Here is a 17,435-nt window from a genome sequence, read left to right on the forward strand (position 1 = left end):
TTGTCATCCTTGTTAAAAACGTTAGAACAAAAGCTAAGTTGCCTGAAAACCTATTGAAAATCCCAGTAAACATCCGTTTAAATGAAGTTACACGGACAGTTTCTTTTCTATCTGGCCTAACTCATGTTTAAGGGGTCACGATAACTTATATCACTTCAAAAGATTATTTCGCTGCTGAGCTACTCTCTCTGTGTTTTCTATTCCATCACTTAATTGGTATGATCATTTTAAGATAAATTTATGTTTTAGTTTATAGTTTAAACAAATTTCTTAAAGTCTGATTGTGACGAAAGCTTACGGCATATAGATTCACGCCTGAGCTCGTTTCCTGGGAGAGGTCATATAGGTATACTTGGTGTGAAACGATCCCGCAACCACTTGGATTAAAGGCGGATACTACTTAACCACTCTCAGCCTTGTGATGGTTAGTATATTTGTTCTAAAGAAGCATGCTTTAAAGTTCAGTGTTCATAGCCCAAGTCAATAGTTCTAATTATAGTTCTAAGGGTTATCTATAATATGAGAGCATTTACACATGTAATTAGGTGTCTAATTAGCTGCAAACTAGAATGCAAGTTTTGCGCAACATCATCGATACGATTGCGTAGCTGGTGAGAAAGCAACATAACCGACGAAGCACAGTCATGCTTTCGAGCTTTTTTAACTATTGTCAAGTTATTTCACCTCCAAGCAATTATCCAACAGATTTAACAAAGATGCAAGGTATATTATATATGTTTTACATAGATTTTCATTAGGCGTTTGACTATTGTGTCCATACGACAATGAAATCTACAGAGATAAGCCCAAGTATCACATATTCAAAAATGAACCATGTTTAGATGCACAGGACAAGGGCCCAGACGACAATGAACTAGATACACTAACGTATAAACACGTCATACACACATACAGTTCCAAAGTCAGACCACACACTCATCATAATAAATTAACCGATAAATGATGAGATACAGCCTTGGTACAGTCAGTAAAACACGACTTCACTGAAACAAGTGACCATGGGGGCTTAAAAAATTGAATGACCATAACACTTGTGCAAACATGTTTCAGTAATTTATAAAAATAAATAGAAATAAAAACCTTATCAGAGCCAGCATTAACCATACTAAAAACTAAATGTAAAATCAGTTAAAGTTAAATAAAAAACGAAAAATCAGTGGTAAAAAATCATTTCATTTGTTTTTGTTTTAACAGTTCTTTTTTATTGTTTAAGGTACAGTTTCGTTTCAATCATCCAAACATTAAATTCAGATCACTTTAGTAATTAAGCAAGTGCCATCTTTGAGTGTATATTCTTTGGGGAGTTTCTACACATTAACTCCCAGATCGGAACGGTAATAAGAACTTATAACGCACGCTATTTATTGAACGTCGTCCTTGACAACAAGGTACGAAACAGTTACGTCCATCACAACCCTCATGGTTGCACTCACGCTACAGCACTCGTGTACAATCTCAAAAACTCGGGTTGTGGGTGCCGTAACTACTACGAAATATAAGCAATATATTATATCGCTATGAGTAATATCAAAGACATTCAAAATTCAAAACTAACGTATTACTTGCTGAATAGTGTTTATTTAATAAACAATATGAAAATCGCATAGAGGTCATTTCTTTAGCCTGGTTACTGATCTTCAAAAAGAAGCCAGCTTGTTAGCAAGGTATGGTGGTTCCCACGTATTGTTGCAGTTGCAGTTGCGTAGTACATCGTCGTGCGTACCCAGACGTCTGATTCAGTACGTAAATTAAACACCCATGTTTTAGTCGTTGACATATATCTAACGCCATACCCTATATAGTTGCCAGCAGAATCTCGAGCACTGTTCTCGACAAGGACATCTGCCAATTGTGCACCGTTTTGAACAATTTCTAGGTAGGTGTCTGATTCCATCAACTTCCCGGGGTTGAAAGTCAAGCTAAAGACATATGTTCCCGAGTATGGAACATGGAATATACCAGTCAAAGGGTTGTACATGCTCCCTACATTGGTGATCACATGGTCAAATACGATAGTCTGATGTTTGCCAAGGTTCTCGATTTGTTTGGTTGAAACGGAAACGGTAAAGGCAATTTGGGGGGTCTCGCCCGATCCTGAAAGAGGATGACACACATTTGAAGATATGTAAAATTAAACGTCCTCTTTATGGATGGTATATTATGTAGGAGCACACGATCTTTCGAATTCTAACCCCGATGAAAATAAGGATAACAAACTTATCTTTAATTTATGTAACGGTAATTTATAAAATTAATATAAATTAATAAATCTTTTAGTTATTAGTTAATTAATTAATTACTATCAAATTATTAATAATATGTATATATTAAATCGTGTATCGATCAATGAAAACAGAACGCACTAACACTACTATATCGCGCACCTAAATAACATTTTACTTGTTAAAACCACGTGAACGATCTCATTATATTTAGTTACATATATGGCTGTAAGAGCGTTTCTGAACACGTTGAACGACATACAACATGGCCGATATCGAGAGATTTAGTGAGAAATATGGCTTTTAGAGCGTATTTTTAAGCAGACTTCGGACGATCGATAGAGATGTAGTACCCCCTTAGTGTTCAGTGAGCTAAAACATTTCCTTACGACGGTGTCTTTGTCCAACTTCCCGTCCAGTCATTGACCCACTCTGAAAAACAAAATTAACAACTAACAGTTATATGTATAGTATATATCGCACACTACTTTTAACTGCAACGATTAAGTATCATCGATTTTTTTTTACTCATACACAGCTGCATCATGTAGCCCTTCTTTATTCTACATGCGTAGTTTATGGCACATGAAGCTAGCCTGACGAGTCTCTATATTTAACATGTTTTTTGGTTATGAGTTCCCTTTAAGGGTATCGTTCACGTTATGGAGCTCAGACCTCGAACAAATCATTTTCGTTAGAAAGGTGAACAAAATGATGATAACAATAAAAACAGATAATCTGAAGATTAAATAAGAGCTATATTGTTGACTTTTATTTAAAAGTTTGACAGAAAAATGTCCAAGCTAAATAACTAATTTCAACCAGTTCCTGTTTAATTTAAGTAAAATAACCCAATTTGAACAAATAAAAACCGTTGCTTATATAAAATCTGTAAACGAGTCTCTTTCAACTTAAGGTGTAGTTTTTTGAAAATGCGACTTAATTTATTGATCAGAGTTAAGTATTAATTGTTACAAAGTTAAATACTCTTTCTAAGGTATTCATTTTAAAATGTTTATTATAGATACATACAGAAACGTTGCCCTTTTGTGATTGTGTGTCTTTGCCACTGTCGTTAACATCAAAGGAGGGTTTTTTCACAAGTGCTTCTTCAACACCAGCCGAGGAATCTTTCATGAGTGCAGCATTATTGTCATGGATTTCTATTGATGTCTTCTTAAACTCTCCACTGTGTCGTTCCTTCTTGAGAAGAACTTAAGCAAACCATGTTCCATATTTTGCATTTTAATTTTCATCTCATTAACGTTCATCTGAAAGTGTTTTATTTTACTCAATATGTCATTGTTATCATCAAAATCACCTTGCACCAATTTTTCAATTGTTTCTAGCAGTTTATGTCTTTCCTAGAAAATCGACTCTTTTATCCAAGGAATCAATTTTTCTGTTCATGTCAAACACCATCTTACGCATATCTATATCATTGAGGTTTAAGTCCTGCGCGTTTCCAATTGTCGTACATGCCAACATAAAGGCAATGGGCTTAAGGAACGCCATTTCACAATTTATGTCGCACATATGGAACAAACAAACCACCGGCTGATTTATATAGCAAGGCTTATCTAGTCATTAAATCAGTACATTGTGATAAGTATGCATTGCTTTCTTGTCGTGTTAAGCTTATCTTAAAAGCAAAAACACAGGCGTAGCCTGAACCCAAACCATTGTGACGCATAACTCTTTCAAGGGGAGCAACTATTCAACTACAAAGAATCAGATCTAGAAATTTTCGAATAATCTATGCTTGAAGATTTGAATTATGGTTAATTAGATACTTTACTTGTCATAGATTTAGGGCTATTAGATTTTCTAAAAATGCCTCTGACTTGATGATTACCCAAGGGCTTTCAATACGCAAGATGCAATTCGTTTACAAAATAATCTACAAATACGTTTGTATGTAACCGCTTTATTTTGTATATACAAATATAACGTTTGAAACCGTATGCATAATCATGATATAACAATACATGTGTAATACCATACGTACATCTATGAACTTAAATTTTCATATAGAAAGAAATCATATTTGATTATTATCAGTAAACATGTCAAAAATGCATCTAGTAATTTAAGCTTAATACTATCTACTAACAAGACTTCAAAAACAAGTCTGCTCGACGGCCGGTCCCAAGGCTGAATGACCACTCAACTCTCAAAGCACGAAATCCTCGTGCAAAACTTATTCGCCACCTATCGGATTGACCGTAACAAGGGAAAATAATTTTCGTCTAATTCAATAATTTCAAACAACGAACATTATATTTCCCTTACAACTCATTCCGATGGAACATCAACATACAAACAACATATTGGTATAAGCCGTTGGGACTCCAACCGACCGCTGAATATAAAAGAACGGGCTGTTAACCGCTGATATTCACAAAATTTCAAACCCAATGATTTTGATACTTTAAGCCTTTCATCTACAGAATCTTTAACATAACCATCCTTTGCATTCTCACTCGACCACCGACCATGCCGTTTAATCATTCTATCAGGGATACCCATGTTAGCAGCAGCAGTAGCCCCACCTGATCTCAATGAATGCAAACAATATTTACTAATGTTAGTAACATGTGGTTGAAATGCTTCTATGAACAATTTTCTCAAATTGCAATATGCTAAATGTTTACCATCTTCACGTACTTTATAGCCATGTTTGGTAGCCGTCAAATGAGAAAATATATAAATGTCAGAATTGCTATCTACTTTAGCCCAACTAAGATAACGTTCTAAATTCAAAACTGGGTACAACAATGTCCCTGTTCTTGAAATCAATATCCAGGCACTATCTCGATATTTGTCAGTTTTACTATTTTCTATGAAAACACTCATATATACTGGATTTATCAACACGTCACTTCTACGTAAATTTAACAGTTCAGCACTTCTCATAAAGCCCACAAATGCCAACAAACAAGCACACATAGTTCTTTGTTGCTTAACATCACCTTCTCTGTACAAAGATTTAAACATCTTGGATAAAAGTTCAATTGTCATTGGTTCTTTCTTTTTAACTGGCTTAGATAATTTACGCTTAGCAGCTTCTAAAACGTCAGCTATTAACTTCGAATCACATATCGTACTAAAATCGAATAAATCATGAAACCATTTAACACTGTAAAAAGCATTCATCACTGAGCTAGGCGAGTTTGCAGTTTAAATTAGAGACGATAGATATATAGCTATATGGAACGCCTTAGCAGGCAAGATATCCCTACTGGTAAGTCCATTACTCAAAGCCCCTGCCGCACAACGTCGGAATCCTCGTTTATAGGAATCACATGTACTTTTGGCTCGCGACTCTTCGAGTAATCCCGTCAGCAAGGAGACCTTGTCCACCAAGACGTCCGGCAGCTCCTCTATCTCTTCGCCATAACTACGAAAAAACACATGTAAAAACAAATTACTCATTAGCATCAAGTCAACAGCAGCAATCAAGTTTTGCAAACATAAATCATAGTTGACATGCATAATTCAAAATGCTTACAAATGTGCATTTAAAAGAATGTACAATAAATTTATTCATTCCAAATGCATCCTATGCACGAATACTCATGCACAGCACCAACTAGCCGATACCGGCCTGTTGAAGGCAAACGCTACAGTAGTCACGCCCATACAGGCTTACTGTATACATCAATGTGATAAGCAAGAATTCTTATGCACCAATACTCCTGCACAGCACCAACTAGCCGATAGCAAACGCCACAGTAGTCACGCCCATACAGGCTTTTTTTCTCTTTGGAACTGCAATTACTCACAGTCCGTTTATTTCTTTAGACGAATACACAATCGTACAGCTATACATATAAATTGATAGATAGAACTGTCATGAATATATACATCTTCAATATATTGTTAGATAATGTGTTTAATGTTGTTAATAAACTCATTCAGAAAACAAACATTCACATTTGTTTTCTTTAAGAACGTCTGTAAAGTAAGCAAATCATAAAATAAATGATTCAAAATAACAATGTGTTTTGCTCTCCTATCACTGATGAAGTATGTTTTATAAATACAGTAGCAGACTTGGCTCAATACAATATTGACGCAATTATATTCTTTTTGGTATATCTTATATCCTACCAAGATGTATTTTATGTTGTTGAGATGTTTGTTTATACCACATTTTTTAAACACGGAATTTATGGTGTTCCAAAAAGTTGATAAAGTAGAACACTGTATAAAAAAATGTTCATAATCTTCTACTTCATGGCAATATATGCATAAAGGACAGTCTCTCAATTTCCACGTGAATAAATTCAGGTTAGTTGCCACAAGATTATGTAACAGTTTAATTTTGAACTGTTTAACTTTATTATCAACAATACATTTATGATTTATATAATACCATGAATTCCATTTTCTACTTTTTCTCGAAGACTGCGATTCCAGTAACCATGAATGGACGGTTTTTCAAAAACTTGCCTAATAAAAAGCTGGTAAATTTCTTTATTTGTCATTTCGGTTAGAGGTTTATTTTGAATCTTTATTTCTAGCTTTGTGTTAACCCTAGTATTTAATGATTCATTTGATTTAACAATATTTTTCCAGCTAGCTGGTAAAGAATTTTTTAACGTATAAATTTCTGCCATCCAATTTGTTTTGTTTTTAAGTTTATTCAAAATTAAATGTGTTTCTATGTCACCGCTATTTGAAATTATGTCATTAATGAATATCAAATCTGAATCAATCCAGGTTTTGAAGAAGAGACTTTTATTATTACATTTTATGAATTTATTACCCCAGATTATTTCCTTCCTAATATTATAAGATGTGTTAGACATTTTGTCTTGATGAACAGACATTTGTGAAAAGTGGATCCATATTGAAAGTAAGTCTTTATAAAAAAGGCTCAATTTGTTTGTAAGTGGTTGTAAGGACTTGATAGAGTCAATGTTCATGTAGAAAATTAGGAAGTTCTTGCCGAATTGGTCAAACATAAGAGATGGTATTGTTTTCCAGCTTGCGCTTGTTGTACTGATAAGGTTGGTTACCCATTTTATTTTCATGGCTTTAGAAAATAACATGAAATCTGGAATATCTAGACCACCTTCAAGCTTATTACCAATAACTGTCTTACGTTTGATTTTATCTTTTTTTCCGTTCCAGAAAAACTCGAAGATCATTGAATTAATTATCTTAGAAATATTATCGGGAGTTACAATATTTTGAGCTAAGTAAACAAGCTTGGGAAGAAGTAAGGTTTTTATGACCGTTATTTTTCCAAAGTATGTAAGTTTTCGTTTACTCCAAGTGTTAATTAGCTGCTTACACTTTTCGATTTTGTCGGTCCAACTTAGGTTTACACATTCATTTTTATTATTTCCAAAGTAGACGCCAAGAGATTTAACATGTTTTGTAGTAAATTGTACACCATGTAACATAGTGACGGGTTGATTTTTCGATTTACCTATCCAGAGACCTAACGTTTTCATCTTGTTAAGTTTTAGACCCGAATGTTTTCCAAAGGTATCAATTATTTCTAAAACAATAGGTATTTCTATATGGTTTTTAAGAAATAAAGTAGCATCGTCTGCAAGTTGGGTAACTTTAATGTTGTTTTCTTTTACTTTTATACCTTCATATGTTTCGCATTGTTTCAGTTTAATTGATAAAACTTCAACAACTATAATAAAAAGAAGAGCAGAAAGAGGGCAACCTTGTCGAACGCCACGTTGTAAATAAAATGAGTCTGATATCCATCCATTGTTTGCTATTTTGGACGTAATATTGCAATAAAGAGTCTTAACCCATCTTATAAACGAGTTCTTAAAGCCGAATTTTTTCAGTATGTCGACCATAAAAGGCCATTCTACTGTGTCACACCCATACAGGCTTACTTTAAACTTCAATGTGATAAGCACGAACTATTATGCACGATTACTCATGCACAGCACCAATTAGCCGATGGCAAACTCCACAGTAGTCACGCCCACACAGGCTTACTGTAAACTTCAATGTGATGAGCTTTAAATGTTTGTACAATCAATGTACATAGCTAACATATTAAACTTTAAATCTTCGTTACCAACGCCATTTTTGCATGGCGTGTAGGACTCCTTATTAGTGGGCAAATATATAACTTCACGAACAAACGGTCTTGTCTGACTATTCTCATTATACAATAATGGCCAATAACTAGCAGATTTCCACTCGGGAGCAACTAGTACACCCTTTGCCTTACATGCTACCATTTTTCTCAGCACCCTAGCTACTAACATAATTGGTGGTACAAACAAACCAATGTCCTTTGACCAATCAATCGTAAATGCATCTACACCAGAAGTGTTATAACACCAAAATCGGGAATAAAACACTGGTAATTTTGCATTATGTTCAGACGCAAAGTAGTCTTCATCTAAATGACCCCAATTTGAATGTAACACTTCTAGGATATTGTCACCTATGGACCAATCGTCAACCTCGACTACCTTTGACAAATAATCCGCGCGACAATTGTCTCCGCGTGGAATCCACTCTGTTTCTAAGTGTATATAATTAGTGGAAGCAACATTGAAAATCTGCATAGCAACATCCTGTAAATCCTTTTTCATTGACCCGTTGTTTACTATACTACAAACGGCCAGGTTATCTGTAAACCATTTTACTCTGTTATGACTCAATATATGGACAATAGAGCGCATGACTCTAAACACAGCACACAACTCCCTCCACGTGGAGGACCGGGGAGCCTCCTCAGACGACCACATACCATGAGATACCCCGTTAACAGTGTTCACTTCAGAACCCGCATACCCGACACCAGAGGCATCACTATACACATTCTTGGTACATGCAGCGGATGAGGAAAGCTGCCGAATATTTAATGAATGTAATGTATTTTCCCAAAAATACAACTGGTGCCTACCCTCCTCTGAGACTCTAATATAGGAGTTCCATGTGAGAGCCTTTAAAACATCCATACTCAAATAACGAGTCATAATTTGAGCAACTGGACCAATCACTATTCTCATTGATATGAGTTGACCAATACAACTATATAACGTACGCACAGGTACCCACTGAGTCACCTTCAAAAATTGAAGGGTAGAAAGAGCTTTCTCTAATCTTCGATCAGGAATGTATATAACACACTTTTTGCTATCTAAAACAGCCCCCAACCACTCTAGCACTTGTACAGGCTCCCACAATGATTTACCAGCTTTAGGGATTAAACCAGAATCAAGTAAATCCTGCTTGATGTCATGTGACAACTTTAATGTGCTCTGTAATGTACCATCAGTGCCAAAGCCATCATCTAGAAACATGATCACTTTCTTACCCTCACCACGCCATTTTCTAATGAGGGGACGAGTGAATTTTGTGTACAAATAAGGGGCTACCTCTAAACCGAAGGGAAGGACTAAAAATTTATAATAGCACACACTTCCCTCTTGATCTTGAAAAGAAAACCCTAAATACTGAGTATGATTAAACCAAATATCCAAAAAATGATAAGCTGAGTGAATATCAAATTTGATCATATAGCTATTTTTTTTCAAGATACATTAGAGCAAGTCTCAGATCTTCATACTTGACGGACTGTTTCCATACATGTATGTTTACATTTCTCAAATCCTAAATTAGGCGTTTTTCGCCACTATTTTGCACAGATACTGATAGGGGGTTCACTACCGTTGGAATTAGCTCACATTTTTCTACCAACCCCTTATCTAAAAGATCACAAATAGCAGTTTGTACAAATTCGGGATCTTTCAATGCCGATTGATTATTATGTAACAGGCTTTTCTCAGGCAAGGAATAAAATGGAATTTATAACCATCTTTAATTGTTTCTAAAATGAACTCACTGGCTCCAATTTTAGTCTAAAAATCTATGTGATTTTTTAACCGATCTTTTACGTTAATTTCTTTTAAACCTTGTTCATAAATAGAAAAATTGTTTGTAAACCTATCAGTATCAAAATTAAAAGACAGGTTATCATCAAAATATTCATCTTTAACAGTCCAATCACCAGCATTATCTGTACTGCAAGTTTCATTTTTTGCCGGGCTGCTCTGTCTGTTGCTGTCCCTGCTGAGCTCCCCCAAACCTTGTATACGGGCACGTGCGCCGCACGTGGTTGTACTCGCCGCATCCGAAGCAGGGTCCAAGCTGTCCTCTGTTGCTGGGAAACCCCTGGTAGCCACGAAACGAATGTCCGCCCCCGGATTGCGCTTGCGACGTAGAGGAAGTACCAGCAAATCTGCGCGCCAGAGCCATGCTGTCCGTGTACCCCAAAGCTACAGCTGGTGATTTAGCCTTCGTTTTGGGTTTCTGCTGCTTACGTTTCCGCACTGCTCGCGAGTCCGCCTTGAGAATGCGCGACTCGTCGTCAGAGTCACTCGCCAATGGGTTTGACTGATATTGGCGCACAGTCTCCCAGCCTCCTTCGGAAGTATCAGCAATACGTATGTGTTTGTTTCTTACGTGGAGCTTATCCGCAATGCCAGCCAGCATTTCCTTTGCGTAATCAATTTTCACATTTCCTATAGCCCACAAAATCTGCTTCACACTGTCCTCCAACTCGGAATTAAATTCAAACTGAAGCCGGTTTCCACTAAATTTCCTGGGAATTTCTTTAGTGGTTTTCAACTTTTTAACTTCATCTACAGCAAGTGACTGTCCGCGAACTTCGTCTTTCAGAGAATTAATTTGCGACTTTTGTCCTCGCAACTCAAACAAAATTTCACGTAAACTATTTTGAGTCTCAGGCTGCACAGTCTCCTGCTGAATATCAGCAGATGATAAAGTTTCCATCGTGTAGATAATTAGACAACAATAAAAACAAGTCTGCTCGACGGCCGGTCTCAAGGCTGAATGACCACTCAACTCTCAAAGCACGAAATCCTCGAGCAAAACTTATTCGCCACCTATCGGATTGACCGTAACAAGGGAAAATAATTTTCGTTTAATTCAATAATTTCAAACAACGAAAATTATATTTTCTGTCATGCAATTGTTCGGGGAACAAGGAATAGAAAACATTTAAGTATTATATTTTATTGCATGAAAACAAGTATCGCAATTTCAGTGCAAAATTTAACACTAATTTTAAACAAACATTTCAAAATCAATTATGCAAGGTGATGCCAATATCAGCCAACGTTTCTACAAAACGACATATTGCATACCAAGCAAAAATGTTTGATCATAATAAGTTATATCTAATGCATATTGCATTGTTTACGTGGAAGGACTAGACCTTATAGAAATAGACGTGTGAGAAGGAGAGGATGGGCTCTTAATTCCGATTGTAAAGTTAATTTAAAATAGGGAATATTATGATAGGACGCTTTTCTTGAGACCTGTTTCGCGTCGAGTTCGGTGTGCCAACACGTATCCGTCGAGACCGCAGGTTGAGACGGATACATGTTTACTCACCAAACGAGACGTGATGCAGGTCACCAGAAAAACGTGTAATCGTAATATTCAATTTATTATATACCTGCCTATCTTATAATTCCTTTTTTTCGGTTTCAATTTGATTTAAATTGACCGCCATCTGTCAAATGTCAAAATATGCAATGGCTTGCGCGTATGAATGTGTTACGTACTTAGCAAAATAAGAAGAAAATATTTTATATCTTAGCAAAATTAACAAATTGCTGATACTGAAACAATTATTAAAAGTGACAGCACAAAAAAAAAAAATAATAATAAACCGGTACTTATTTTACGATTATACACCAATCGTCTTTTTCTGTAGACGTAACGCGACCATTTTTAGCAAAGTGAACATTCGTGGGATTTTTGTCGATCATTATATGCAGAATTGAGGTAAGTTCGTGAGTCAGTCGCTATTTCTATCATTAACGCGAATTCGACTTCTTCTTTGTATTGGCGAGCTGCTCATGTGTATGATAATGCTACAATTTTTAAACTTAAAAATGGCAAACATCTAGCTGTCTAGGGAGATTGGAAGTGTCGTCTGCTTCGACCTTTGTGGTTATCCTCATTTTTCTTTGAAGAACTATGTTCCTTAATATTAACATGCTTCTAGGCAGTGAGTAAAGTTAGATAATTTTATGTATTATGTATTTTGTATAAAAGTAGACAGGTTTTATCAGTTTTTTTTGTCACGCTATTTTAGTAACACGAAAGTAGTTCCGAGACTACACACGATACTCGCATTATACGGAAACAGAAAACGACAGTATGGTGATATTTTTTCAATACGGCGTACTATATTTTCACTGTTGGATATGGAAAAGGAAATTGATAGGCATATAATAAATAACAATGATAACATTCCGAATTGAATTCAGTTGTCAAAAAGATATTTTTTATCAAACCTGATATACAAAAAAATATTCTTTTCTATAACTAACATACCACATTAATCACCGTAAGTGATTGATTCACAAGGTGTCATCTTGAAATTAAGAATACTATATGTTAGGAATAAAACAAAAGAAATTTGTAGTTGCAGTGTGTAGTTCTAACTTATATTCCCAATCAACAGTGTTCAATCGTTCGGAACTTAAACTTTGAGTTTGAGTCCGCCGTCGCGACAGTTGGACCAGTGTCCGTCACCATTGATGCGTCTCACTCAAGCTTCCTGCTGTACAGGTACATAGAGTTAATTTTAACTAATCATAGTGTCCTAGTATGTTTTGTAGAGTTACGTTTACATGAACTGATTGGAGTTATGTAGTCGATGAGTATTTCATTGTTGCGCTCTGATGCGCAAGCGTGACGTCAATAGACCTTTGCAAAATCGCTGTGGATCGTTCATACAGCGTTAACGCAGAAACAATATTAGTCGATCTTAAAATATTTAACTTACGCATAACACGTCCGTAAAAAGTGGGTACATTCCCACCAACGTCACTATCTCTCATATATGGCCCAAGCTCTTCAGATATGGTTGCGACGTACAATGTATCGTTTTCGGCCTACACATTAGCTATATATTTGCTTGCAGTGTTTTTGCTGTCGGATATGGCACAGAGAGTGGAAAGGACTACTGGCTCGTGAAAAACAGGTTAGGATAATGAAATATATGTGTTACCATAACTAGCAAATGACGTCATCGTTGTGAGATTAGATTTGTCTTTTGTCTTCCGGTTTTCGGATATGACATTGGAAGTGGAAAGGAAATCTGGTTCGAGAAGAACAGGTTAGGATATAAATAGATATGTGTTACTTTAGACAGCAAATGACAGCATCATTGTAAGATGTGATTTGTCTTTTGTCATCCGGTTGTCGGATATGACATTGTAAGTGGAAACGACTGCTGGTTCGAAAAGAACAGGTTGAGATTTAGATTATTAAGCTTTGGCCACAAGTTACTAAGTTGTGGCCGCAATTTACTAAGATTTGGCCACCAGTTACTAAGTTATAGCCACATTTAACTAAGCTTTGGACACACGTTACTAAGTTTGGGCCAGAAGTTACTAAGTTTGGGCCACAATTTACTAAGTTGTGGCGACAATTTTCTGTGGCCACAATATGAATTAAGTGTAGTGGATGTCGACTATGTGCCACCGTAATATCAATATAAATTGCGTCATATATTTTTATATCCATTTCAGCTGGGGCAAAAGCTGGGGAAATGACGGTTTCATCAACATGTCCAGAAACAGAGACAACAACTGTGGTATCGCCACAGAAAAGATATCGACAATTTAGGCATTTGTAATATTTGTATCGAAAAAGTGATCTTGTATTACAAAAGTTTGAATAAAAAAGCAGAACATTAAGGACTTCACTTGTTTCATCACATTTAACCGCATTGTGACCCTTACATCGACCTGGGACTATTTTTTTTACTTATATCTTGAGTCTCAATTAGAGACTCACAATCAAATCTGCAGATTTGAATTTAATCGTAAATTGCCATTTAAAGGGTAAGAATGGTAAGAATTGACATATCCGTTAAAATAACTTGTATCCCAATTATTTAAAATGTATTATGTCAAACCAAAAAAATATTTCAGATATTTTGAATATTAAATAGAAATCATTTTTGGTTTGTGTCTCAAACTAAGGCTCAATACGTTCGTGAACATGAACACAGTTTTTCCCAAAACACTAACTGAAATCAGTTTTGACTTTTTGGCCACCTGATTGGACTGACTAACATATTTTAGCCAATTGCTCGTCTTAGATCGCCCCTTGAAATGGCACCTGGTTCTTTCTGTTATCCTTGAATATACTGAAGTATATATACAAATCTAGCAATGATACATTGTTTAGCAAGTTGTCAAGGCATTTGAAATTGTGAACCATGCATGTCTATAGATGGTAAAATGGGTTACTGGGAAATTACTTTAGTTGTTTTGTAACACTTGGGCCAATTATGTACGCACCAGTTGCAAACTTAATTCGACATTATTTACAACACATCACGAGTTTTATCTTTTGTTCAGCCAATTAGAAACCTATCATACGACATGGTAGTACCCAATTCGACTTTAGCTACAACACATCGAGATAAAAACAACATGGGCTTTGTCTTTTGCCCCGCCAACAAGCAACCTATCATTCGCCATGCTATTACTCAAAACGAGGAGGTAAGGAGGTTGCGAAACAAGTCGTGTATGCGTATTTGTAGGCTGTAGTTGAGTTTAAATGTCATTTGCGAGAATCATTTTTAGGCTGTAGGCCGCTAGGCCTGCAGACTTTTATAACCGTATCTTGGAAATCGTATCGACAGATCGACATGACATTTTTAACTTTTTCGAATTAATCCGCGCACGGGCGTATCAACCCCAGCGCTGTTAGAACTGCGGTGGACACCGACCTAATTTACATTAACATTTACATCGAATGTACCTAGTAAGCAATCTGCTATAATAGCTACGGACTGCTTTCTGCATATTAATTTGCTTGCTATAAATGGCACTGTAATAAGATTTCAATCTATGTTTTATAGGCGGTTATTATAGTTCGAATAAGCTTCTTTTTGTGTAATATTACGCAATTGAAATTGTACAAAAAGCAATTATTTTAATATTGGTGAATTGCAGAACGCAGTATAAAAAGCAGAATCCTATATACCTATGTTAAGATTTAGCTTCGGCCGGGGACCGATATTATCTTCATGTACATTGAAGTTAAGAGTAGAATGTGTGTCATTACATTCGCACTGGTTTATTCCCCGGAAATAAACACTGAGAAGTCGTTAAAACCCGGAAAAAATATGGGTTGTATTATGATGCAAATATTTACACCTCAACTTCCATTCCTTAAATGAACTGCCTTTCGGCAATTGCGTTCATCAATCGATGAACGCAACATCTTCGGATATGTTCGGATCGTAATTCATTGCATAACAATATACATGAAAGCTATTGATCTTGTTATTGGTTGTATTGTGTATGCAGGGCCGGTAAAATATAGATCAACATTTTTAAAAGTGTTAGTTTATTATATTTTAAATATATTGGTACCAGAAGTGTTTCAATTTTACGTTTTAAAGTGATTTCAAGTGGTTGATCTTTTCCCACGTTATTGTGACGTCATTTGAAAAAAATGTTTCCGGTTATAGTCGGGTCGTTCTATTTACAGAATGGGTAAGAACGGATTACTGAAAGGTTTTCTTAAATGAAATGAAGTATTTCGTTAACAATTTTTGAATAAAATAAAGATCTATTGGTGTAATTATAGGGAATGAATTGCGGGGTTGATGTCATTATCGGGAATATCAACGCAATTGTGTTGGTCAAAGTACGCTTGGAGTCCTTCGGACTCCACACACATTGACCAACCCAATTGCGTTCAAACCCCGATAATGACATCAACCCCGCAATTCATTCCTTAAATAAATGCTAATACGGCCTATAATATCAATTCATAATGTTTTAAATAAAATTATAAAACATTATTTTATCCTACTATCAGATTTTGTTGATTATAGTTCATTCATAAGCATATTTTCTATGTTCGAAATGTTTAAATCGGCTATTACTTGACGTTTTTTTTTTATTGAGATTGTTAGTTTTTACTATCGACCTGCTATAATTTGTGTCATAGTCATGTAGTGCCGAATTAAACGGAAAGTATGTGAATATTTTCCAGTATGTCTCAGTAATTTCAGTCCAATATCTTGAGCATGTAGCATAATGCATATGCATTTAAAAAACAAAAACTGATATAAATCCGTTCATTCTGTCCACGATTGACATTATTAAGATACATGTACATCAAACATACAGGGAATAAATAGTATGTGGATGATTCGATCGAGAGGTATTTGGCGTTGTAGAAAGAAGCCTCAAACATAAGCGTTATTGATATGTCCAATGCATTTTGTTGGGATGCATTTAGTTTCGCAGGCATACCCTGGTAGTAAATACGCCTAAGTCAAGTTTGAAGTGAGGAGTAAATTATACTAAAATTCAATAATGCTTTATCCGTGGCAGTGCATTGTTTATGAAACCAAAGCTCCAGATAAGGTTTTATATGATATTGAGAATTACTCCATACCTTATAATTAACTATTTTGCGTATACCACATTTCAAGTGACTTATTCTTTATGATCTCATTGAAAATCAATATTAAACTCTAAGTTTCACGAAAGAAATTATGAGCGAGCATATACTTATACATATCGTTAAATGTTTATGTTAATAATTATATTTTACAATTACATGACTATACTCACAAAACGCTGCATGTCGAAATCCATACAACGCTTTAAGCGCTTTGATTCAACTTGTTCTTGTGCACTCGCTGTTACTCGCATAAACTATTGTCTTCGTGTTATCGTTCATGTCATTATAAACATGTAAACATCACACATATCCTGGATGACGTAGTGCTCACAAATAAATATACATGTACATAAACCTTGATGACGTAGTTCAGACAATTCAGTCCACATATACAAATACCTGGATGATGTAGTGCACAAAAATATTCCACATGTACACGTACTTCTAGAAGTTGTGTTTCGCAACCTTTCCAACAGTTGCCCCAGTAAGTGTACATGTAAACTTATTTTTGTGCACTTCGTCATCCAGGTCTGTATATAGTGTACTGGTTAAAAATGACATGGACAAAAACTAGAAACCAAAATGATTGCTCTATCTTCCCACATCATTTGGCATGATAAGTATTGAATGTACATCTATTACGTATAAGATGCGAATGGCATCTTTTTAATACCTCATTCTTCTTCGAAGTGATCTCCCTTGACAAGCAGATAAGATCAT

The 17,435-nt window shown here is 35.6% G+C and overlaps 2 protein-coding genes across 2 annotated transcripts; both read right to left on the reverse strand.

Moving 5' to 3' along the window:
- Nucleotides 1-508: 508 nt before the first annotated feature.
- Nucleotides 509-9,541, reverse strand: LOC128241391 (uncharacterized). The gene is made up of 6 exons (XM_052958310.1): nucleotides 9,396-9,541; nucleotides 5,486-5,643; nucleotides 3,276-3,457; nucleotides 2,633-2,675; nucleotides 1,815-2,115; nucleotides 509-512 (listed from the first exon to the last, which is right to left on the reverse strand). The coding sequence occupies exons 1-6, from the start codon at nucleotides 9,539-9,541 to the stop codon at nucleotides 509-511; spliced, it is 834 nt and encodes a 277-aa protein (XP_052814270.1).
- A 730-nt stretch (nucleotides 9,542-10,271) lies between these two features.
- On the reverse strand, nucleotides 10,272-11,033 carry LOC128241392 (uncharacterized). Its single transcript, XM_052958311.1, has one exon. It carries the CDS (start codon nucleotides 11,031-11,033, stop codon nucleotides 10,272-10,274), a length of 762 nt encoding a protein of 253 aa, XP_052814271.1.
- Between the last annotated feature and the right edge of the window lie 6,402 nt (nucleotides 11,034-17,435).

Source organism: Mya arenaria, chromosome 7 (genome assembly GCF_026914265.1).
Source record: "Mya arenaria isolate MELC-2E11 chromosome 7, ASM2691426v1".
Lineage (NCBI taxonomy): Eukaryota > Metazoa > Mollusca > Bivalvia > Myida > Myidae > Mya > Mya arenaria.

Bases quoted from the DNA above. Each gene is read 5' to 3' on its own strand.
- LOC128241391 (XM_052958310.1), bottom strand. From the start codon at position 9,541: ATGTTTCTAGATGATGGCTTTGGCACTGATGGTACATTACAGAGCACA. The intron at 5,644-9,395 runs GTTGGGGGCTGT...GTTTTTTCGTAG, and splicing joins CCTGTACAAGTGCTAGAGTG to TTATGGCGAAGAGATAGAGG. The intron at 3,458-5,485 runs GTAGGGATATCT...GGTTTGCTTAAG, and splicing joins TTTGAGTAATGGACTTACCA to TTCTTCTCAAGAAGGAACGA.
- LOC128241392 (XM_052958311.1), bottom strand. From the start codon at position 11,033: ATGGAAACTTTATCATCTGCTGATATTCAGCAGGAGACTGTGCAGCCT.